The sequence below is a fragment of the Spinacia oleracea genome, chromosome 6 (genome assembly GCF_020520425.1).
Source record: "Spinacia oleracea cultivar Varoflay chromosome 6, BTI_SOV_V1, whole genome shotgun sequence".
NCBI classification, from domain to species: domain Eukaryota; kingdom Viridiplantae; phylum Streptophyta; class Magnoliopsida; order Caryophyllales; family Amaranthaceae; genus Spinacia; species Spinacia oleracea.
Window position 1 is genome coordinate 60,343,864 of NC_079492.1, and position 25,431 is coordinate 60,369,294.

A 25,431-nucleotide genomic window follows, 5' to 3' on the forward strand; every position below is an offset into this window, starting at 1 on the left:
ACTTTGAGTTTTAACGATGAAAAAAGTCAAAACCTTTTTGTCTGCTCTTAAGAATTAATATCAAAGTCAAAATCCAATGAGGCGCCTTTTGATTTTTGGTACTGTTTTTATTCATTTTTTATGCCAAATTATTGAGAAAAAAAGTCGGTTAAGAAGGCATATTTTCTTGCTTAATCCTTTCCACATTTTTTGATTTGATTTATGAGGTTTACAAAAAGGAGAAATCCTTTCCGCGATCGTCCGATTACTCGAGGATCATGGAAAAGATAACTAGGTAAGTCGTAATATGTGTCACAAATGTGTTGTATTTTTAATAGAGTTTTGAAGTTTTCTGATAGGAGAAACCCCCTCCCTCGGGCCACCATCACCAGGCCACTTCATTATTACTATTACGGAGGAAATAAGTCGTAACATATGTCTCAATTGATTAATATGTAACTGTATAAGATATTGTGTTTTTAATAGGATTTGAACCCTGAACACGCCATACATTTTTCTAACTTGACCCCTTATTCTTTATAGATTGAGATATCCGTGGATGACTTTGATTTAAAGTTTGTTACTTCATATAGTTGTTAGCATCAAGACTTTTAGCTTTTCAATTGGCTACTCTATAGTATGCGAGTTGGACAAAAAGCTACTTTTACAATTCATAATTAGCTAATTGATCAATAACATAAAATCCAAGTGTACAATTATTGTGGTATATACCACAGACATTTTTCCCTTCTTTTCCGTTTACTAATGACATTTTGGACTTAGTTGGGTAAGGGCAGTTTTGGTATACTCGTAAATATATTAGAAACTTTAATACGAAGTACTTCTAATTGAGTTAATATAATTAGCATTTTAAGAAGTACACCGTACATGCTAAACTTGTTGGATAATGGATTAGATGTTGACTTCAATGGGTCTTTTGTTCACAATTTTCCCTATACTACAACAGATTAGGTAGTTTTTACCATACACCATTTGAAATTAACAAGTACAATTAATGTACAATTTTTCTAACACCCTTATGGCTTTATAATTGAGGCTATCTCTGTTATGTTTATCTTATTCCGATCCACTTACTTTGTGAAATAAGTTTAGAGATAAATTTAATTTAGAAAAAATAAGTTTACATAAGATATTTTAAGGAAATTTAAGTCTAGTTATGGAAAAAATAAGCACTAGTCAACTTTAATCAAATGAAAATCAGGTGAATTTAACGAACCACAAGTAATCTGATAGTATTAAGTCCTGTTTTTTTGAACTAAATGTTACTGAATTGAACTGAAGTAGACTGGATATTATAGAACTGAACTGAACCTAGTTTTACTGAACTGAATTGTACTGAACTTCAACCAAAAAGAACTGGGCCTTATGAGTTAAGGAGTATGAGCTAGTTAGTTATATATGGAGTACTCATTTTAATTTTGTACAAAGTACTCGTTTATGTTTTGGTGTTACCATACCACCCGGTTCACCTTTAGGGTTAATTCGAATTCGGGGCGAGTTCTGACTGAATAGGTTACAGTCCCTTCCCAATTATTGTTGCGAGGAATCGAACACATGATCCTTATTCCTACCAAGTTCAGCCTCAATCACCACTGAACCTAACATGCAATTGATAAAGAGTATGAGCTAGTTAGTTATATATGGAGTACTCGTTTTAATTATGTACAAAGTACTCGTTTTCTACTTGACTTAACATAAACCACAGAATTTCATGGATAATTTAGGTACGGCGTGGTATTACGTGGCACCAAATAGTTGGACAACAAAGAGAAAAAAAGTTAAAAGCATGACATAGTATATACTCATTGTAGAAACTAGTGACGTCATAATATATAAATTTTAATAAATACTATTATTGCTAAGTAAATAGAGTATAAGGCTCCAATTTTCCCAAATAGGGACACGTCGCTTGTATGACTAATCGAGGACGGCAACAAATCTTGTTGACTTTCTTTGTCTTTCCAGCATTCTCACTTTCAAATCGCACCATATATATATATATATATATATATATATATATATATTTCACCTCATGCATGTATAACCTGCACCCATAACTTCAAACTCTTAGAAGAAATTAAAGAACGTACCTAATTGTTAAGTACATTTAATACACTTAATTAAGTAGTAAATCGATCTAAGGTTGTAAAAGACCTTTTTGTTAAGAAGAGGACCGTCGAAAAATGGGTAGAGCACCGTGTTGCGACAAGGATGGCCTTAAGAAAGGTCCATGGTTACCAGAGGAAGATCAGAAACTCATCGATTATATTCAAAAGAATGGCCCTGGGAATTGGCGAACTCTTCCTAAGAAAGCTGGTACGTTTTCGTAATTTTTTTTATATACTTCCTCTGTTCACAAATACTCGCAACGTTTGATAATTTTACACTATTTCCGTAAGAAATGCTAATTGCACTATCTTATGACAAGTTGACAACAATGTAAACTTTATTGTTGTTTGATAGGAGTACGTAGTTATTTCGATCTTTTAATTACTACGTAAAAAAATAGTGTTTTGGACTGAATTCGAATATTTTTTGTAAATACAGGACTTGAGAGATGTGGAAAAAGTTGTCGACTTAGATGGACCAACTACCTTCGACCAGACATCAAGAGAGGAAGATTTTCATTTGAAGAGGAGGAAGCCATAATTCAGCTCCACAGTGTTTTAGGCAACAAGTAAGTTCTTTTTTTGTTTTCCTTTCTTTTTCTTCTAGAAAACGTATGAGATGATCCAATTTTGGAAATTACCATCTTAAAATGAGCCTCACAAACAGTAAGCTTAACAGTTTCCGTTAATTAGTGGTGATTTTAAAAAAGTTCGTAAAATTAAAGTGGTATTTAAAAAAATATATATAAGTTGGTAATTTTCGATGTTGAAACTTTTAAGGCGATAATTTCCACACAAAAAAAAAATCCAAGAAACAAATAGACAGATTAAAAACGTGTTTTGAATTTGTTTCTAACTTTGGGTTTGTCTTTTGCTTATTATAGGTGGTCAGCAATTGCTGCTAAATTGCCCGGAAGGACAGATAATGAGATTAAAAATTACTGGAATACCCACATAAGGAAGAGAATGCTTAGGATGGGTATCGATCCCGTGACCCATACACGTCGGTTCGACTTTCTAGACCTACCTTCCATTCTCAGCAATCACTCTTCCTCCCTTCTTCAGAATTCCTCTGATCAATTAAACTTGCTGAATTTACTTGGATTACAAAGCTTAGTCAACCCAAATCTCTTGGGCCTTGCTTCTCTTCTCTCGAACAACCAAAACCAAATCCAAAACCAAAACTTTCTACTGCAAAATCTTCATGCAAATCAAATTTCAAACTCTTCTGATCAAATCATGGCACAAAACCAGTTCATAAACAACAACAACAACAACAACAACAACCCCCAAATTCAAAATATCGGCGAAACCAGCAACACAATGAAACCATGTTTAGATCAAAACAACTTTGCAACAGAAGCTCAAACTGATCAACAATGGCAACAAGGCATGCTTAGTACTACAGACAGTACTGCAGTAGGTATTCAAGATAGTGGTAATTATCAAGCGATAGTTGACTCATTCTTAGAAACTTTGGGTTTAAAATCAGCAGATAATAATAACAACATGGCCAACAACAACAAGAATCATGACTTGAGAATGCCTTCGTTGTTGTCAACGCCTTGCTCGAGCCAGCAGCAGACACCGCCATTGAGTACATCTAACTCGGCGGCGTGTCTGCCTAATAGCAGTAGTACTACTATTACTAGCAGTGGTGAAGATGAAATTGATAGTTATTGTGAGAATTTGATGAATTTTGATGGTCCACTACTTGATATGCTTTATGATAATGTATTGTAAATTAAAGAAATTTAAGTACTATAGTGTTTGATGTTTGTAGTAGTTTAGGTGATCATGTTGATCAGTTTTTGCTTAATTGATGTAATATTTGGTTTGTTTTGGTACATTTTGTAAACAGATAAATTTGCTTCATTAGTTCATTGTTTCGTTGAACGAGTTGATATACATACTCCCAAGATCGATTTGGTCATTTTATTAGAATTTAGATGAATTTCATGTATTTGATCATTTCATCGATCTTTTATGTTACGTGCGCGGCTATTTTCCACGTAAATTTGTTCATACTATCATGTCTTGATTTGCATTGGCACAAAGATTAAAAATGGAAGGCAACTTTGTCAAGAATAGCTACCTTATAAAATTGAGTTTTTTACCTTATAAAAAAATGTTGTAATTAACTACCTAATTAATTTTTATACGTTATAAAGATACTACCTTTACATGATATCGGGATTGATTTTACTAGGCGCATCTCAGATTCTCAAGTGGTATCTAATGGGAAAAGCGCTAATTAAATAACACGTAAGATGCATATAGTAAAGTCAATCCCGCAAATTTGATTCAACGTACATAATTCGGAAAAAGATAGTATCTTACAACATAAATTTTTACAAAGTAGTTAATTATACCATTTTTTTATAAAGTAGTTTTTCGCAAAAACACAATGTTAATTACTCCCTCTGTATTTTAAAAAGAGATACACTTTCCTTAAACGATCGTATTTTAAAAAGAGATACACTTTCTTTTTTTGACATATTTTTGTCCCACTTCTAATTATATTAATATTTATCTCTTTCTTTTGGTCGCAACACTTACTCACATAATTTTTACTATAATAAATAATTCACTCACTAACTCATTTAATTTTCATCTTATTTTAATAAGTTCAACTCACTCTCCTAAAATTATTTGTCGATCAAAGTATATATTTTCTTAAGATACGAAGGGAGTATCTTTTAGTCGAAATAGAAATTTTGAGAAATTATGAAATTGTGACGTGTAATGAAAAGTGAAAAATGGTTGACGTGATAGGGAAAACAATTTAAAAGTTTTACAAAGGCGTCGAGAGAAATTGCTCCCTTAAATGTTAATTAGAATTTCACAATACCCTTTGCAATGAAATTACTTTGTACTTCGTATTATGTATTGTATGTATCCAATTTCTTGGTATGTAGAAGTATATACCACTAACGGTCATGGAAAAATTGTGTTTAGGGATTGAAATTAAATACGAAGTAATTGTGTTTAGGAAATTGTTTTCGATTCCCAGCAACAATAATTGAGAAGGGAATGAAACTATCCACCCAAAAATCGTGCCGAATCCAGATTAGCCATTAGGGAAGCGGATGGAAACACCAAAAAATACGAAGTTCAAAGTATTCTGATCCTGCACTTCGATTAACACCAAAATTTAATTTCTCTTTCACAACAATAAATTTTAACTTCTGAATTAAAAAGGGTAACTTTTTTTCTTTTGCTACTTTATCATTTCTAATTAAACACTAGCTTGATTTCATGCAGAGATTATCAAAATTCTGGCCGGATCGGGCTAAACATAAAACAAATATCCAAACCCGTAAATTTGGTGCGGGATTTTTGGGCAGAAACAGGTTTTTGGCTGGGCTCGGACATAAAATAATGTTTTTTTTTTTGAGGGAATAAAAGAATGTATCTAAAGCTACCTAAACCCGTACTTTTTTCGAGTTGAACCAGCAGACCGCACTGTTGATCGGTTCTAATTCAAGATAGTGAAATTCTTGCTTTTGTAGCTTAATTGCAAGATTTTAAAAATTTTACAAAACGTTCGGCACGAGGGATGACAAATGCCCGCGAATCCTCAGGGTTGCCTGTGGAAACTTCAATTCAACTGGAAGAGATGATGTTTATCAAGTACTAATGTAAACTCCCGTGAAAAATTAATCCACTCATCGAAGATGGTGAGAAAAACTCGTAGTAGGGGAAAAAAATATCTGCCCATCCTCAGAGTTACCAACCGGTGAGATGGCATTGACCCTTAGGTTACTACATTTCAGATGTTGCAGAGAGATGGGGCCAGGTTGCGACACTCGCAGTCACCAATGATGTAAGCCGTAGAACATCCACAAATTAAAAGAACAAGTCACAAGTGGGATTATATTTGGCTTATTGGCTAATGTAAGCTACCACTTTTTGTCCACTCATACGAGAAATAAGAATATGGAAATGGCCATGATTGTAAACAACTTTGAGCTCATGATTTGCTAAAATTTAACTTAGGCCTTATTTGGTTAGAGCAGCTAACGGTTAATTGTTAGCAAGTTTGATTAACTGTTTGTATTAGCTGGTTTGACAATTTTGTTGAAATTAGCTGCTTGTGTAGAAATTTTTGGTAAATAAGTTGATAGTTGTTTATTGTTTATTATGTAAAATGGCTATTAAGGACCTTTTTTCTTATTAATATTAGACAAATATTTTATTGTACGTGTTAATTATTTTCTCTTATTTTTGAATAAACAGTGAATAAATAAACAAAAAATTATTTTTTAATGAGAAAACAAAATTATTCTTAATTTTATTTTTTTAATAATATATTATCTGCAAATATAGAAATGAAACTAATGATATTACATGCATGATTGGAATAGATTTCAATTGTTTCAAAGTACTAATATAAAATTATGACAACAAAAAACGAGTCTAGTGCTCCCTCTATTCCTTTTTTATCTTCCTGTTTCTATAAATGTCGTTCCTAAATGATCTTCCTGTTTCTATTTTTGGAAATGACTTTTTACCATAAATTTCCCCATCATCCCTTATTTAATTCATTCACATTTCCCCATTCACCCACCCAACTCCACTTTTATGATTTTTTTATTACTTTAAACAAAATATCTTCTCTCTCCTTCATTTCTTTATTACTTTCCTTCATTTATTTATTACTTTCTCTTACACCCAATCATTACTCTTACACACCATCATTACAAGATTACATTTTCTTATTTTCCACCCCAAACTCCAAATAGGAAGATCATTTAGGAATGGAGGGAGTAGGAAGAAAGAAGTGTGAGTAGTGTTTTTAAAATAAAAAAAATGTAGGGTACGTACCAAGGTACCAAATGGTTGTAATTATAGGCAATATTAGACAAAATAGTCATTTTCATTCACTTTCCCGAACCTCTAATTGCAAAAATCTTCTATACTGAGCTTTTTTATAATAAGTTTTTTCACCCCCGCCCGAAAACTCTCTTCCAAACCTCTCCTAACCGAACACTTTCAATTAGCTTTTTTCTAAAGGTCAAACCTCTAATTCACTCCAAAAAACTCTTTTTCTCTCAAACCTCTCATAACAAAAACACCACATTACTCAAAAAAAAAACAGGATTTGAATAATAAAAAAGATCCATACATTGTGATTATGTTGTACGACGTTATTGAAAACTATTTTATTTTGAGATTGATACGTTAACGATTCTCCGTATAAAATTATTTTATCGAATGGTAATACTTCGTCTTTTGTGATTTTGAGGTAGTAAAGGTTAAGTCTCACTGACTATCATATCACCCTCAACAGTGGCAGATGTTCCTAGCTTGTTAGTACTTAGTAGTGTGGGCCAGTGGCGGATCCAGAAATTTAAAAATGAGATCCAAATTTTATTTATTTATTTATTTATTTTTTTAAAAAAATTGCTTATATAATCCTTATATTTTACCTTTTTTATTGAGGGAAAAATAGCAATAAAAATTAATATATTAGTCCACATCACAACCGTAGTTTACAACGATTCGTTTAAAAGAAAAAAATATTACGAGTGTACATATACAATGAGTTTTTATACGGTAAAAGAAATTTGATTCATTAAAATTACACTTGACAAGTAGCAAAAACAATGACAAAACTACACTACGGAATATTTGTTTCTTAAAAAAGTTGCATCTTTTTTAATGTTTATGGGCCATTGTGTTATTACATAATTAAACCCCTACAAAATTTAATAAAATAGAACAACTATAAAATATAAAGCACAGTACTAACATCTTTGCAAATACAAAAACAAAAAAATACAAGGAAGAAATCATGAAGATATCAAAATATAAAGACGACAAAAATATTTTAGAGTATAAGAATTACCATGAAGACTGAATGGTCACGGTGAAGGAAAAAAATGAAGCAATCCAGCTGAAAATAATTCAAGCGTAGGGAATCGAACTCAAAACCTCTACGCTGCAAAAGTCTTATGTCTGGGCAAGTCCGCTAACCATTGAGCTACAGAGATTCCTTGTTGCTCTAGATAGACATTAATTACAAATATACAATTTTGCAGCTTTTTTTCCAGAAAAATAGAGGTCCCTTTGGTCCCCTCAAGGACCATGTGGGTCCGTCCCTGGCGTGGGCTCCAAAAGTGGTGCCAGTAAGGATTTAATGAGTTCAACTGAACCTTTACTGGACAAAAGACATTATATACTATTAAGTATTAACCGCTGAGATGAATAAACCAAGTACCACAGGGGTCTTGAGATCAATAACTTACAATAAAGGGCGAGGGTACTAATCCTTGTAGCGGCAAGTTGAGTATATAGTCTTTTTATTTATGTTTCCTTTCCTTCTCTTTTTATTTGTTTTTCTTTTACACTAGAAAGAAAAACCTCTCCGTTAATTTTCTTGTTTTATTAAGTATATTTTGCAAATTTATTCAGTTGAAGTATTGAACTATATTTGTTTGAATTCATGAATTTAAAGAGTTGGGGTTCGAAACTTTGAATGTTTTGGTGTAAAAAATTACTAATTTGGAATTAAAATTGAAATTTATGATTTTGAATAGATTGACATGAGATGAAAGGTTTAGATTGAGGTTCTTTAGGAAAGATCGTATGTTAAAGTCACAAAAAAATCTAATTCAAGACCACTTGAACCCCTTGAGATGAACATCCAACACCCAAAAGTGAACCTCCAACACCTCAAAATGAACCTCTAATACAAGAAAATGAAAACTCGTAGAGTTCGATTATAGTTCTTTTAGTGTTATTGTAATAGAACAAGTGTACCATCGAATTGTTAGTTGTAAAATGAATCTGAATTATAAGGTTTGATTTTATTAGGCGCGTGCTTGAAACTTCAGAACCTTTATGCATAGAGTCCTGCAGGCACCGCCACTGGGCTCGTCCCCAAGGCGGAAAATTTCGTAGTGTATTTTTAGTTACGCCCCTTCCCCCTAAAATTGGCTTAAAATTGTATAAATTACATACTATATTACTCAGGGCCGTCTCTCGCAATTTGGAGGCCCTGTGCTAAAATACAGATATTGGGCTTCAATAAATTTTTACGGGTAATTATTTAATATAAAACACATAATTATTATATTAATATTGTTAATTATTATATTAATATTGTTTTTTTTATACAAAATATAAAGTCAAATTAATAATATGGTATAACGTTTTATGTGTGATGGTTTGAGAAAATTGATGGACATGAAAAAAGCAAATAAAAAAAGGGGGCATGAGAAGAATTGAACCCTGGTCTTGGCTACCACACTATTATTTCCTTACCAACTGGGACAAAGATTACTTAATGCATAATAAAGCAGCTGTTAAATATATAATATTTTTTCTTGGGGGTTTAACCAACATAATTTCTTTTTGGGGCCCCAAAATTTTGTGGCCCGGTGCTGGAGGTCCGCCTGGACCTCCCTTTAGCCAGCCCTGATATTACTTAATTTTTCTACTATCCTACCTTATAAACTGTTCAAGATCTTTCACTGACCCTAAAGGTACTTGGGATATTGTGATGGACATACCAATCTTATGAGATACTCCATAGCAGCCTCGACTCAAAACATTTATTCTTCAAAATAAACTAGCTAGTAGCTTTAAACGTATTTGTTGGAATCTAAAACTGTTTGAAAACAATACAAAAAGAAAATTCTTATGAAAAGATGCAAGGAAAGAATTCATTTCATCATGACAAAAATAGTCAATACCAAAAGTAAAATAAACAATATACGAGTGGAAAAATATCTAAACTGACTAAAACATCTGATAAGACCATTTGAAACTTCCCAAAAGTACTTCTCTTATGTTGTATTCATCTACATTTACATCGACATTGTCTTTTAGCTTTCGATCGGGTTTATTTTTCTTTTTTGTGTACCACCTGAGTTACAATTAGGGTTAATCCGGATTCGTGGCGAGTTATGAGTGGATATGTTCCAGTCCCCTCACAATTGTGGTTGCGGGAGATCGAACACGGTTTCCTCCTTACCAAGTTCAGCCTCAATCATCACTGAACCAACATATAATTTGTTTGATCGGGTATATGGTCGATAACATATAATGGAGTATAATCATTTGAGTCATATCAGACAAAGGTTTAGACGTGGTTCAAAAAGTATTGTATGAATTTAATGTATAAACTTTTTTCCAGGTTATGGTCGGATCGATTTTTGACAAGTTTTCTTAAACAAGATTGTCCAAAGACTAAAAGCCTAGAGAGCAGTCGAGCACTAAGGTAAGAAAAACAAGTTTGACGCAATTTGGATTATACACCCGGGTGCACAATGCTCATTGTGCACCCTGTTGAACATTTATTGAAAATCTAATGAACATTGAGAACGATTTCAATGTACATGTACTAGTGAAATATTTAAACTATATGTTCTATGGATTTGAACTATATGTTCATTGGCTATATGTTCTTTGGGTATGAAAAATATGTTCTTTGTAAAACAGGGTGCACAGTGAGCATTGTGCACCCGGGTGGCCGGGTGCCTCCCAAGTAGAGCTGTCAAAAATCGACCCGACCCGAAAACCGACCCGAACCCGACCCGAAAATACTGGGTCCTGAACAAGATTTTGTGACCCGTAACCCGATTTTATCCGAACCCGAACAACCCGAAAAGGAATGGGTCAAAACCCGACCGAACCCGTTTTAGACCCGATCGATTGAAAATCATTGTATTTATAGTAATAAATGAGATTATGAGAAAATTTAAGCATAAAAGACACCTTGTTTTTACTATTGTTCTGTGTAATATGATTTTAATTTGAATTATACGCCATTTTATGATTGAATTTGACAAAATATATACTTTCGTAGGAAAATTTGTTAACTTGTGCCAATATTTTGTATATTTTTCACCTAAATTAATGAAAATATAATGCGCGTTTTAAAATCTCTCAACCCGTTGGGTCGACCCGAACCCAAAAGTTCTGGGTCTTGAACAAGCATTTGTAAATCCGAACCCGAAAATGACCGACCCGATTCAACCCGAACCCAAAAGTAAATTTTTACAACCCGACCCGACCGACCCGTTTGACAGGTCTACTCCCAAGCCTCTGAAGTCCGGACATAAAGGTCAAAATCAATTCTTAAAAAACAAAAGAAAAATAAAAAGCAAAAAAAAGTACCGGAAAAGGAATTCGTATAGTTCTTTCCCGCCATTCATCAGCGTACTCCCAATTTCTCAGAAAATTTCACTCCCAGAAATCTCCAGAAGCTATCGCACTCTCCCAAAACCCTAGTTCATCATCAAATCTTTCAAAAATGGTAATTTTCACCATCGCAATGTTAATTTGACAATGTTTCAGTATTAAATTCGCCGATAATTTACCAATTTTTAGGGTTTCCTGATTAATTTTCTCAATTCGTTATTCAAATTCTACGCCGATTATTTTAATTCATCCTAATTGTTTTTAATTTCTTGAAATTATAGGTCACTTCTTCCAATTCCGAGTTCCTTGTGAGAAAATTAATCCGGAAACCCTAGTTTCATCAACAAATCATTCAAAAATGGTAATTTTCACCATCGCCATATTAATCTGACAGTGTTTTCAGTATTAAATTCGCCGATAATTTACCAATTTCTAGGGTTTCCGGATTAATTTTCTCACTTCGTTATTCAAATTCTACGCCGATTATTTTAATTCATCCTAATTGTTTTTAATTTCTTGAAATTATAGGTCATTTCTTCCAATTCCGAGTTCCTTGTGAGATCATGCTGCTGTCGATGCGGTAGGTATGGTTTAATTTATTTTTGTTTAATTAATTTGTATTTGGGATTTGTGGTGTAGAAATCTGCAACTAATTGAAGTTTTGTTTCATTTGGCATGATTTAAATCTTGTCATTTTCTTCTTTTGCGTATTTGTATTGTTGAGTGTTTTGTGATGTGATAGTTTTCTATGTAAGATTACCAAATATTTTGTGCTTTTCTATCTGCTTTTATTGATCTAATTTTTAAAACAATTTAAGTATATCATGAGGATGTAGTTTGTTCGATGAATGTAGCTGTACGTGCATGTTCCGGATCTTTCTGCTAACAATTATGAATAACTTAGTTTGATCCCTATTTTTATAAGGGTGGATTAGTTGAAACTTGAAAGAATCAGTTAGTTATTTTAAAATACAAGTATTTTACTGATGATTTGATGGTTATCAACACTAGGATTCTGCTTGTATGGAGATGAGTTATCACTTTACTGGGAACATAATGCGTGGTTAGTATCTCTTATCGTGGATTCGTAGGTCGGGCGTGATTAGTAACTTATTGGGGGGTTAGGGGATGTTGTGGATTTGAGTAGCTATGGTCCAGATTCAAAGTCGACATCATGGTTCGAGTCCCAGAAGTTAAACAGTGGCGAAAGGATACTTGCCATAGATCCAACATTGATTTCTTATTCAAGTCATATTACCTTAAACACAAAGCGCGTGATCATTAAGTTTAGTCTACTCAAGTTAATGGTAAACAGGATTTCCTTCAAGTTACACTTCCAACACCCCAACAGTCATTTCACCCCTTTCTCATAGTTAATCTGCTGGTTTGTAATTTTGTGTAATTGTATTTATCTTTAGAAGTCCTTGCTTTTTAACATTGCTCTATTAAACTATGCTTATTCTGAGTAAGGAATTCCTTTAATTTGAATTTATTCCTCAGATATACAGAGCATCAAAGTTATTTTCCTTACCTCAACTGAGCCAATGTACTTCAAAAAAAAAAAAAATGCTCTGACTAGATTGCCATGGATATAGCTCTATGGCCTACACAATGATGTTACTATGTTATTCCAAGTTCTTCTAATCTTTTTTTGGTAACAACTTCATAAACACGATGGTTAACTAAAGTTGTCTTACCCCTAAAACACCAGGTATGACTCCAGTGAAGCAGGGAAGGTCAGAATTCCGTAACTTTACCAAAATTACTCTCTAAGTTAAATGCAAGGGGGTCTAGAAACTATAAGCTGAAACGAGTAAAGGGACCATCATATGAAATTTAAAATACTGTCATTGAGATGGAGTTTATGACAATGGTTTTGCTATGCTATCATACCCCTTTTTGTGCTGAAAGTGCCTCAAATTAAGTTCAAACTACCTTAGGTATTTGCGATATAATTTAAAATTCTTGCTGAAATTTCCACCCTGGATGCTATATGCCTATCACTAAAGGGTCAGTACTTAGTAGTACCTTTCATACTCAAAAAACCGGATGAAAGATGAAGTAAAGAATAATTTTTAATCTGCAAAGGTAATGGTGTGCAATATTTTACATTTGGTGCCAACGAAATACTTTATTTGCTTAAGTGCCACCAAAATCTGATTAAGGGTGCATCAAAAGATAATCAATTCAAACATGTGGTGAGACCATGAGAGTAGAAATTGATTAAAAAAATCATCTCTCCTTGTATTCATAAACCTTTTCTGTCCATTTTCTCTCAACTTTTGTTCTCACCTTGGCCTGGGAGTAAATGAAGGTGTAAAGTAGCTTGAAATTTGTCCTTGTGAAGTTTGAGAAAAATATATCTGACTCAAAGATTGAAGTCTCATTTGCTGGTTGTTTTGTGAAACAAAGTGCTCATAAGTTGGCCAATAATAAATAAATCTGTTTTTCTTCCACATAAAACACCGATGATTGCTGCATTGATATTGTTTGAAAACCTAACAAGTAAGGCCACAATGTCTGAGAATTAGTTAAAAAATATTTCTTGCCCTAACAAAGATTGAGATACATGAATAATTGTATTATGACAGTGATGATTAGACTTTTAACCAGAATCTTTAAATAATGTTTCTATGCCATCAAACTGTATCTGTGCATCAAGTGAGACCTGTTTCATGAATCTATATTATAAGTTTTCATCAACTGAGATACTCTATGTTTCAGCCAGTAATTCTAATTTGCAGAAGTCTTGTTTGTGAATCTACCATTTGGCTTCCGTGTACAAAAGATTAAAATTCAGAAGCTTGCAGGTTCAGCTGTTTGACATTCAGAGATCAAGTCTTCCGTCATCATCTCTGACCACAACAATCGTCCTACCAATTGACTCCGCGTGTCCATAATGTGCTTACATAGGAGAATGAGTGGCCTTCAAGAATTCAATTTCGGGAAAGTTCTTCTCAACGGTCAGTAGATCTTCTTGTCCCCTTGCAAGTTTATTTTATTAACAAGCTTCTATTAGTGGTGTATAATAATTATTCGTTCGTTGGACTAGATTTCTGACTACGTACTAATAAACAATGTGCATGTATTGCTTTACATAGTACGAGCTTGCACAACATCCACAAATCCTTTGGAATTTCATATCCTAAAATAGCTCTCAAATCATAATTTTTAGCAGTTTAATAATAATTCATCTTAAGCAAACAATTACCAATCCCAAAAAAATATTCAATGTTTGTTGAAGCTACTAATCCAGCTCATAACAGAACATACTAACTTTTAGCATCATTTTTAATAGTCTACCTAATCTGTATACAACAGCTAGTCTATATGATTAACTTATTGAGGTAAAACATACATAAGCAATCTCCAGTATTAAGACAAAGTTATTGCCGAATCAGGTATGAGAGAGATGTATCCCTAACATTATTATTCCTCTTAATCTGCCGTTATCTTGGGTTTATTATTAAACTGTCTGATGTCTCCCTTATCACAAGCATAGAAGCATCTCGCTTCTCTTGATTACATACATTAATTAGCTTAAGGTGGTATTTTATTATCGCTAACAATTTATAACTATTATTATCATTCCAAAATTTTAAGGTAACTTTCTACACACACAGAGAAAATGAGAGCTTATACTCTCAGTAATTGTAGGAGTAATTTGCAAAGCTCAAGAAGCCAAGTAATATGGAATCGTGGGGTTGGGTTTGTTAAAATAATAATAGAGCAATATGAATCAATTAATAATAATAGAGGCCAAATACACAAATCTCAGTAGATAATAAAAAATTATTTGACCTTGGCGGTGTCTTATCTTGGGATAGAAAGTTGGATAGGACACTTTAGCACATGATCTTTGATGCCCATGAACACTGTTCACATGTCTTCACTCAAAACATTTTAATAATAATATTTGTAGATAACAACAAAGTTGGAGTCTATCGAAACTGTTCACTGCTTGATGAAAATTGTGATGCTTAAAATTTTAAAAATGTTTTCGGCTACTCTGTTCTCAACACCTGTCCAAGTTGATTCAATAATTTTAGTTCTAGGTGACAATTCATTGCTTGTCATTTTACTAAACTGCCGTTTGATCACCCAAATTTCCTCCTTGTGGACTTTTTGGGAAATTAAAGGAAATAGAAAGAATGAAAGATAATCTGCTTCACTTTTGATTGCTTATGATGGGACTTGGGAAGTTGGAAGGTGAATAAAATGATATTTACAGTGGTAACATTCATATACAAGTATGACAATTAGCGAAGAGAGGTAGTCGTGTTACATATAGCCATATAGGCAATGTGTCCAGGTGTCAAACTCAACTATTTAATAGAAAATTTCTATTTTTTGGTCTTATATTTTGAAGTTTCATCTATACCCATTTTGGAATGTCAAGTATCTAACAAATATGCTCGAGGTAAAAACAGTTCGGGTAACATAAATGTATATCATTGGCTGTTGGGATCATTTTGGAAATATAAATTTTCAAATATGTTGAAGCCCTTTCTCACAATAGTAGGCCCAACTGTTACATTTGGATTATGATCCAATTGAGACTGGAGAACCTAATTTTATCTTAATCCCACGAGGCCTTCATGACAATTTAGTAAGCCCTCCTCATACAAATGTAAGATTATTACATCTTTGTCTAATTAGCTTCGTTGTTCTTCCACCCCCAAGAGATGAATTAGACTTCTTTCTTGCATGCAGGTGCGGATTTAGGGGGGTACAAGTTGCCCCCCCCCCATTCCGTGACAAAAAAACAAAACAAACTGAAAATAGTGTTGAATAAGATGGACCATCTGAATACGTATATATGTTTAATGTGTTAAGTTTTGTCATGAAAGGATGTTAATCTCAGCTGGTACTTGGTACTACTATAACAGAGTTGTTTTCTTAACGAGGGTGGACATAGGAGCTGCGTTCGATTCTTGCTACAAGGAGAATTGCTTATCCTCTTTTAATCCTTTTCACTTGTTTATTTTTGCGGCCATGTTGATGAAATACGGCTACATATCACTTTTGGGGGAAATTTTGTTTTTATGCAAATAAAAATCTTGTACACAATGCTAATATGTTGTATCGAGTATTTTTCCATTCTAATTATTCTTAATATAGTATCTTTCCATTTTTATAAATTTATATCTATTATACATAAAAGTAATTAATACCCCTTAAAAAATTAGTTGTTTCACTGTTTGCCAACACACTAAATTTACCATTAATATTTGAAATTTCTTAGTAGTATAGGTGTATAGTTAAATTTGACTACCATTTTATAAAAAGTGTAATAGTTTGATTTTGTTTTCTAACAGTATGGTTAAACAAATGTTTAACATCGATAAATGAATCTTAAAAAAAATTAATCAGTTACATAGTCTAACTAGACATATGGAGTACTTCGTAGTTGCCAGAGACGTACAAAGACAAATAATGTAAATGAAGCGAATGATTTTGATCGAATTATGTACTTCGTACTACATAATTTTTTAGGGAAATTAGACCAATTTTTTTTGTTAATAGCCTATTGGAACTTGCATTTATAGGACTGCACCCCATCTCTCAATTCCCGGATCTGCTACTGCTTGCATGAACCAATGCTACCTCTGTATCATAATAGGTCATTGCGAGAACAACTCACACGAGATTTTTCCTAAACGGCTAAACCTTATGGTTGTTCAGCGCTTTTATAATATGTCCATTCAATCTATGTCACTTGAATATTACTGACTATGCTTCTCAGTTTTATAAATCTTGTTGATGATAAGGGCTCTTCTTTTCCTACTATTTCAAAGGTCCTATCTGAAACATAAGGTCAAGCCAATGTTTTGATGCAAAAGTTCTAGGAGTTGACAGTCATCTGCCAGAGTACCACAGAAGTACAATAACACAATCTAAATATACGGAGTATAATGCAACACTTTCCAGCCTTGTTCTTTTATGATCTATTTTCAGATTTCCAACCTTTCAGTTGCATGAAAAGTGCAGAGTAAAAGTTGTCTTGTGGATCCCACATAACCTGTCGATCTGTCACTTGATTGATGCCACGTATTGCCCTCGAGATATCTTATGCTAACTCACTTGTGCTAATAAATGAAGTACAATAATCCATACTAGCCTTGTGGGATGTTCATGCAAGATTCCCATGCACAGTGTTGTATATCATTGTTTAAGCAGTATTACTAGATTTTTGTTCTAAACTATACTTCTGGTATGTTGCACTAAGAATATTCCGGGAGGATTTTGGAGGATGCCTGTATCGTGGAAACATATTATTGGACAAAGTGTTATCTTTCCACCTTAATTAAAGTGTTTAGAGGATTTTAAACAAATATTATTGAAACTGGGTTACTCCCTAATTGGCTTACCAATTATGTCAATGTCAACAAAGGTTTCTTTTTTTGTTGTTTTCTTCCTACTGCTTTTGCGCTGGAGTGGGTGGAGGAGTTTGAACATTATTTATTTCCATCAGGTTTAGCAGATAATATTAACGTGTGTTGTTTGTATTAGTGATAGAATTTCACTTTTATTAGATTAGTATTAATCCTTAACTATTGTATGATTTGTGTTTTGTATTAATGTTTTGTTTGTATTTATGATAGAATTTCGCTTTTATTTGATTAGTATTAACCCTTGCAGAAATATCATGGAACATCAGGTACCAAAATTTAAATCATTCATCATTACCCCATTGCCTCAAAGAGGCTCCCGCAAGAAGCGGGGTAAGGGGGGGTCGGACGTACGCAACCTTACACCTGCAATTGCAGAGAGGTTGTTTCCAATTGAACTAAAAGCGACATCGGGACGACCATCTTCTACTTCATGGAAAGGAAGCGAAGAGGTATTAAGAGCCATTTTGATTTAATCCATTACATCCCACCGCCAAAAGAACAAATGAATCTTTGGCTCCATCAGAAATGGACATAAATGAAATGTGAAAAAATTATTTAATTGTCGTCTTAACCAAGAATGTGAGTAAAGTGTCAAGAAATTTTGGGGGCAACTCAAAAGAAGTGTGTAGAAAATTCAGGGACAATGGAGGTTATTAGACGTAGTTTTTATAGAACACATTTGTGTATAACTGTACAAGAAGCTTATTTTTATTTATTAGTTTGATCTATTGGGGTTAAATCTCTCTATTTTTATATACTGCTCTTTAGATTAATTGAATAACCGAATTAAAAGAAGTGGTTCTATTCTTTTTTCTTGTGTCATTATGCAGTTGTTTTTCATTGATTTGTTTGCAAAAACAACTTGACACTAAAATGGGAGAATTTGGGGGGAGGATGGTATTTCAAACTAAAAAGTTGTGTAGACTTTTGCCTTCCTTTTTGGTAAATGAGATTGTTAATTCATTTGTTTATTTGCACCAACTTTCACCAGATCTTCCCCAAAATTGATGTGCCACTTTTATTAGAGGATTTCTTATTTGCTCTTTAAGTGTCCCCAGTGAATCATATGTTTGCATTCTATAGTTGGTTCATATTGAAGTATTTTGGGTCATGGGTCTTCCACAAACCCATGCCTTCTATCAATGGCTATTTTATTGCTGCATTCGCTTTATTTGAACCTTTATGGGACAAAATACTAGAGCAAGAGCATCCAGAAAATGTGAGCAAGAGCACCACTGCATGATTTTTGAACTGATCTTTTCTAATTGACATTCTTAGACCCCGAAACAGCTAGATACGGGAGCACAATGTTACATAAGTTATGTTATTGTTACTATGCTTTGAACATTCATGAAGCTATACACAATCTTGAACTGTGAATTGTGTGTTGATGGACATTTTTTATCCTAGTGTTCGTAGAGGTAATAAATATGGGGCCTTCCATAACCAAATAGGGAGGTTTTTGGTAAGATAAAGGGGGTGTATATGGACTCTTGTGGCCACACAATGTACTAGGATTATACTTGCTCACTGATGAAGTGACGAGTACTTAAAAACCTCTTATTATGCGTGTAGTACGCTACTGGTGTAATTGTCAGAACTAAACTGGAAAATGGTGTTTTGTTCCTTCTAGTTTTAATCGATCTTTCTTATGACTTGGTTCATTCTTTTCCTACAAGATACTATGTTTACATGAGTTTCTTGTGCGATATAGGTTAATCTTGTCCATCTCTTAATACAACCTTGTCAGTCGGAGAAGATTAAACCATACAGCAAGAAGGTTTCTTTTATGTTTCATCAAGTTTTTTGAGATCTCGAAGATTTTCTCACCAATTCAATATCACTCACGAGTCATGAGATTCTTGCTTGAGGTAAGGCATTAATCTTGTTTAATGTCAACGTTTTCTTCATCTATATATCCATGTGTACCACCAAGTTTTATCTATGTTACTATCATTACATATTCTGAAATTAAAAGTTACATAGTAGTTTTACCAATAGTAAGGATAATTTATTTGATCTTGTGTTCGTGGTTTTATATCCAATAAATTTAGGTATAGTTGGTAGAAAATTACTTTTTGATCTCAAGATCATGGCTGAATCAAAACTGGAGATTTCGAGTCTTTACCCTACCTTGCAAAAGAAGTTGTAAACATAGTTACTAATACAAATTAACTGTAAAATAACAGAGTTTAACTGTAAAAGAACAGAGTTATACTTCACGACTTGCCTCAGACCAATTAAATGCTTTCAGTTCTTGGCACCTCTATTATTGATTGTGCAAATTTATTACTGGTAAATGATGGGCTTCAAATGAATCATTTAATCATTATAATAAAATATAAGTACAAAAATAGAAAAAAAGGAGAGAAGTCCAATGAAAAACACACAGCAAAACCACTCTAAGACAATCGTGTTACTAACTAATGACTAATATTATAAGTAGTTCCATGGAAGTGATTGGTAGCATACCTTAGCTTGGCCCAACATTGGCTTATTTGGGGGCCAAGCATTGAACTTTTGATTCATTATCATTAATCTTGGGAAACTTTCTCGAAAGGTGTATAACTTCAAGTCATTGGTCTGTTTACATGGATACATATAATGATATACATCTTCTCTCAGGCAAGTTTGAAGTTTTATTTCTTTGTCACCATTTTTCTTATCGAACCAACCGCTTGGGTTGGATTTGTTTTTCAAGTAGGTAAGAAAAACTGCCCTACTAGCTAAAACTTGCACGGTCAATCTGGTCCAAGTTTAGGAGTTTAGCGGAATAGTAAGATCTATATCTCGAAGTGTTCATAGTAAGACTGAACCCCTAATCTCAAGGTTGAAAGATGTAATTATTCACTAAGCCAAGCTTAGCGTGGTAATCGCTTTAGATGGTTCAGTGCTAGAGTATTTTGTAGTCAGACTAGTTACATGTATGCTCACTTTGAATTTTAATTGGAAGCTTTGTCGTTATATAGAATTGATGATTGTTGAATTTATTTAACAATTCCCTACTACTGTCAATTAGAAATTGCAAGTACATACGCCGTATAATGGTTAATGGTTACCCCTTAACAATCTCTCTTTTGAGTCAAATGTTCCTTCCAAAAATCATCCTTTGGTTTATATGAATCACCGCAATTCTCAAATCTCAATTTGCATTCAAATCGATTTTTTCTTATAGCTTCACTCAGTCAAATATTAGATTTATTGTGACTTCAATTTTCAATGTCCTCCCCCCTCCCCTTTTGATGTCCTTGTCATTGTCTTTTTAATTATGAACTTGATAGAAGAATTACTTAAGTGGGAGTGATTATAGTGATGCTGAATTCGATGTTTTAATTAAGGCAATTACTCCATATTTTTTATATTGTATACCGATGGCAAACAAAATCTTTTATTACTATTTCAGTTATACTAAGTTCAAATCGGATAAGTTAAGTATAATAAGTTCCTACAAGTAACATATGATAAGTTCGAGTCTAATAAGTTTAGAACGATAAATTATGGTCTATTAAGTTCAGATGAGCTATGTTACTCAGATTTGGTTAATTGTGTCTAACATAAGTACGTGCCCAAGTGTCGGACTCTACTATTTTTGTGAATTTTGTTCATGATTTTGACCCTAAATGAAGTGTCTAAATGACCTACCCATGTCTAAGTTTTCATGATCCGATACCGAAACTAGAAGTGAAATGAAGAGTTCGAATAACATATCATAGTGAGATAAAATAAAATTTAGTCTAATTAGTCTAATAATATAAATTTAAATAAGATAAATTCGTGTCTTATAGGTTCTGAGATCATGATTAAATATTGCAATTTTTTTTTTTTGGAGAGAGACCTTTAGTTATTTTTCAATGGACAGACATGATTAGCTATTGCAAATAAGATTAGCACAAATCATGTAATTATAATTAGAGGGAGAAGAGGCAGTAGGCCAGTAGCAGTAGGGTCTACAGTTGGAGTAAAGCAATAGGAGGACTGGAGGAGGATCTTACCCGTCTTGAAAGCCTTGTAGTAATAAAATCTACCACGACTCACGAGTTCTAATAATTATTATTATAATGATAATAATGAAATCAAAAGGTCTTTGGAAAAGCGTCATTTGACGCTGAGCGGGCAGTGGGGTACGTGGCTAATGAGCGTTGATATGACAGCTAATGTGAATCCTCAAAGCAAACACACAGTCTCCGGAAAATGATAGTTTTCCCTTGTGTGTGTATGCATAAAATGCGTACCAATATCATACAACTCAAACTTATTACTCCGTACTGATTTATTGTAATTACAGAAAATAATTAAATACATTAGCAAAATACAAATCTAACTTTTTACTGTATAATCAAGATTGAGGTCATTTTAAGAGAGAAAAAAGGGTGATTACTAAATTAGTTTGTCATGTAAGAGTATGGAGTAACTAATAAACTTAAATTTTGCAAAATAATAATTCGAATGAAATGATGAACTATTATAATACTAGCTATTTAAATCAAAAAGTAATGTAATGAGATGGATAACGTTATCAAGAAATGTGACTCACTAGTCCTCCTTTTATTAATTTCCTATTGATCCCATTTTTGAGGTACGGATTTAGTATAATAATCGTGATTAGTACTCCGTAATTAAGTATGGATGTCATTAGGACAATTATAGAAGTATTATTATTATGACAAGAAGAGATTATGTGATCTTTAGTGCTAAAACTTCTCCAAATAGGAGGGACACGTTGCCTATGTTATAAACTAAGGACGGCACCGAATCCTTTTGACTTCCGCTGTATGTCAGCCTCCTTCCCTTTATATAAACCCCCTTGTACCCTCATAAGGACCCTACAATATTTTTGCTTGATTTTCTACAAACATTTATTTTCCCCCCTTCTAAAACTAAAAAACCTCTTTCTCTCTCTAAGAAAAACACCTCTATCTTTAGGACACTTTAAAGTTTAAAACTTTTGCCTCTAACTTTAAAGTTTAAAGGACACACATTCATCATGGGTAGAGCACCTTGTTGTGATAAAAATGGATTGAAGAAAGGTCCTTGGACTCCTGAAGAAGACCAAAAACTTATTGATTACATTCAAAAACATGGTTTTGGTAATTGGAGAACTCTTCCCAAGAATGCTGGTAAGTTTCATTTTCATTCTATTCCTATCATTCCAGTTTTGTTGAGCGTTTTCAGTGAAAAATGATTAGATTCCACATCTAGAAGTGTCAAATATGTTGTTATATATTATAATGATGCATATGAACTAAATTTGGAGTTCCTTTTTGTTCGTTTTGTGTAGGACTTCAACGATGCGGGAAGAGCTGCCGTCTACGGTGGACAAACTATCTCCGACCAGACATCAAAAGAGGAAGATTTTCCTTTGAAGAGGAAGAGACCATAATTCAACTCCATAGCATTTTGGGGAACAAGTAAGTCTTTTCTTTTTTTTTCTTTTCGTACTAAAAAACAAAGATGAGTGTACTATAATCTTTGGATAATTTTTTCAATAAACACCTTTTTCCAAAATTTCGTCTTTGGACCACTGTATAGATGTGGATGTATCGTTCATGGACAGTGAAACTTTTTTCTAATCTTGCTTCTTTCTTTGACTGCCAAACAGATGGTCGGCTATAGCAGCTCGCTTACCAGGAAGAACTGACAATGAAATCAAGAATTATTGGAACACTCACATCAGAAAGAGGCTGCTTCGAATGGGGATCGATCCTGTGACCCACAGTCCTCGCCTCGACCTCTTAGATCTCTCTTCCTTGTTCAACAACTCATCCTTTTACCATAACAACACCTCATCACAAGCTTCTCAGATGAACAACATGTCAAGGTTACTTGGGTTTCAACCTTTGGTAAACGTAAACCCAGAACTCATAAAACTAGCTACCTCACTTCTATCAAATCAACGCCAAAACCCTAATCCTTCCTTAATGCAAGATTTCCAAGGAAATGATTTTAACTCATCGCAAAATAACTTTAACCCAATGTTACAAACTACTCAAATTCAAACCCCAATTCAGAATCCTCTCCCAAATTGCACTTCGATGACGACTACTGCTTCTACTACTGCATCTATGACCATGGATGCTACACGTCCATGTGTGCCGTATTTCGACGAAGCTCAACTAATGGAGCCTAACTTTGAACAATATCCCACGAGTATCTCAAACCTTGAATGGCAAAGTAATGGTTTGGAGGCAAGTTTTGGGTACTATGATTCTCATCAAACTTTTATGGACCCTTCATTTTCTGATAATTCCACCTTTCAATCAAATATCAGTGGACATTCAAACTTCTTGAGCTATGCGCCTTCGGTTATGTCAACGCCATCTTCGAGCCCAACACCGTTGAATTCGGGTTCGAATTCAACGACGTATGTCAATAGCGGAAGTGGGACGGAGGATGAACCAGAAAGCTATTGCAGTGGTATGATTAAGTTTGAAATGCCTGATTTTCTCGATGTTAATCAGTTTTTGTTAGCTCAAACCAACTGATCATTGTAATGATTAAAAAAAATATCCATTTAGTTTTTATTTTTTTTACTTTTACATAGATTTTCTCTCTTTTATTACTCAAACATGTTACATTTTTATTGTGGATATATTTGAAAGAAATATTGTGTAATTTCAGCTGATGAATGCATAAAGATTCAAGATATCCATCAAATCCCACTTTGTTTTTGCCTTCATTGGAAGGTTCCCTTGATTGGATATTATTTATAATTTTATAGTTATTGATATTGATATTGATGGTTTCTTCTTTTAATTTACTTTGTGGCTTATTTTTCTACACCTAAAGTACTATACTAGAGTACTATTTTCTTCAAATTAGATGTTGAGTGAAAGCATTTGATGTGGAGTACATCATAGCTAGGTATAATTTATGTGAGACGTGTCATCTGTTTACCGACTTTTTCGTGTATATCATCTTTAATTAATTAGTAGGAAAAATCCGTACGCACTATATAATCTTGATATATGTAGGCAGGGTTAAATTCAATCTCAAGTCTTGATTTTACTAACTAATTAGGGTAGTTGGCATCTGTACTTGTATTATACATCGATCTATTAGTTTTACTAGCATGCATTATTAATTTACGCGCGATGATCCATGTGATTAATTTAATTAATTAACTAATGAAATTATTAAACAAAGTTAATGTCAGATTCCGTAAATTAATGTCGCATTTGTCTCAGCTGGCAAACCTAATACGGTATTGTTTAACCTCAAACAACCTATAAAAAGCAAGAACGAATCTAAGATGCATATTATTTATAATCATGCACTTCCATAATTGGTGTATGATTTCCTTCTAATTTATTGGGAACACCGCTACCCAAATGAAAAAGGGTCTCTTATTTAATTTACTTTTGTTGAAAAACTTGACTTATTTTCCTGTTTAAATTCAGTGTTGAATAATGAATATTATCCGTGTAATAATTAAACATAGTGAATAATTTCTATCATTATCTGTCATCTTTCTTCACAAATCTTTATAATTGAGACCATTATTAAAATATTGATGATTTTGATGCAGTTTATTTGATGTGGTAGAGCCTAAGTCAAATTTAGTTATCCATTGTATCATCTTATGTTATGGAAATGAAAGTGTGCAAATTTAAAACAAAAATAGAGGGTGGCCTATTTTGTTCACCTTATTTTCCACTTATTTCAGGAAAAAATGAAGTTCGGGAAAAATAAGGATTAACTAAGTACAATTTTATAACTACAATAAGTTTTGATAAATTTTAATAAATTCAGATAATTTCATTAATATTAAGGAAATCGGG

The 25,431-nt window shown here is 33.3% G+C and overlaps 2 protein-coding genes and 1 long non-coding RNA gene across 4 annotated transcripts; all 3 read left to right on the forward strand.

Moving 5' to 3' along the window:
* Positions 1-2,041: 2,041 nt before the first annotated feature.
* Positions 2,042-4,014, forward strand: LOC110787319 (transcription factor MYB41-like). Its single transcript, XM_021991930.2, has 3 exons — positions 2,042-2,316; positions 2,548-2,677; positions 2,993-4,014. Exons 1-3 carry the CDS (start codon positions 2,184-2,186, stop codon positions 3,849-3,851), a joined length of 1,122 nt encoding a protein of 373 aa, XP_021847622.1. The 5' UTR covers positions 2,042-2,183; the 3' UTR covers positions 3,852-4,014.
* A 7,180-nt stretch (positions 4,015-11,194) lies between these two features.
* LOC110787325 (uncharacterized) lies at positions 11,195-17,894 on the forward strand. Of its 2 annotated transcripts, none has more exons than XR_008923390.1 (5): positions 11,195-11,373; positions 11,540-11,619; positions 11,787-11,838; positions 14,069-14,221; positions 16,148-17,894. It is a non-coding gene; the product is annotated as an uncharacterized lncRNA (long non-coding RNA). The 2 variants fall into 2 exon arrangements; XR_008923391.1 differs by lacking the exon at positions 16,148-17,894 and adding an exon at positions 15,972-16,141.
* Positions 17,895-19,570: 1,676 nt separating this feature from the next.
* On the forward strand, positions 19,571-24,300 carry LOC110787329 (transcription factor MYB102). Its single transcript, XM_021991937.2, has 3 exons — positions 19,571-22,770; positions 22,932-23,061; positions 23,253-24,300. The coding sequence occupies exons 1-3, from the start codon at positions 22,638-22,640 to the stop codon at positions 24,133-24,135; spliced, it is 1,146 nt and encodes a 381-aa protein (XP_021847629.1). The 5' UTR covers positions 19,571-22,637; the 3' UTR covers positions 24,136-24,300.
* The last annotated feature ends 1,131 nt before the right edge of the window (positions 24,301-25,431 follow it).

Excerpts from the sequence above, each read along its gene's own strand:
- LOC110787319 (XM_021991930.2), top strand. The coding sequence starts at position 2,184 with ATGGGTAGAGCACCGTGTTGCGACAAGGATGGCCTTAAGAAAGGTCCA. Across the intron at positions 2,317-2,547 it reads AACTCTTCCTAAGAAAGCTG|GACTTGAGAGATGTGGAAAA; the intron begins GTACGTTTTCGT and ends TTGTAAATACAG. Across the intron at positions 2,678-2,992 it reads CACAGTGTTTTAGGCAACAA|GTGGTCAGCAATTGCTGCTA; the intron begins GTAAGTTCTTTT and ends TGCTTATTATAG.
- LOC110787329 (XM_021991937.2), top strand. The coding sequence starts at position 22,638 with ATGGGTAGAGCACCTTGTTGTGATAAAAATGGATTGAAGAAAGGTCCT. Across the intron at positions 22,771-22,931 it reads AACTCTTCCCAAGAATGCTG|GACTTCAACGATGCGGGAAG; the intron begins GTAAGTTTCATT and ends CGTTTTGTGTAG. Across the intron at positions 23,062-23,252 it reads CATAGCATTTTGGGGAACAA|ATGGTCGGCTATAGCAGCTC; the intron begins GTAAGTCTTTTC and ends ACTGCCAAACAG.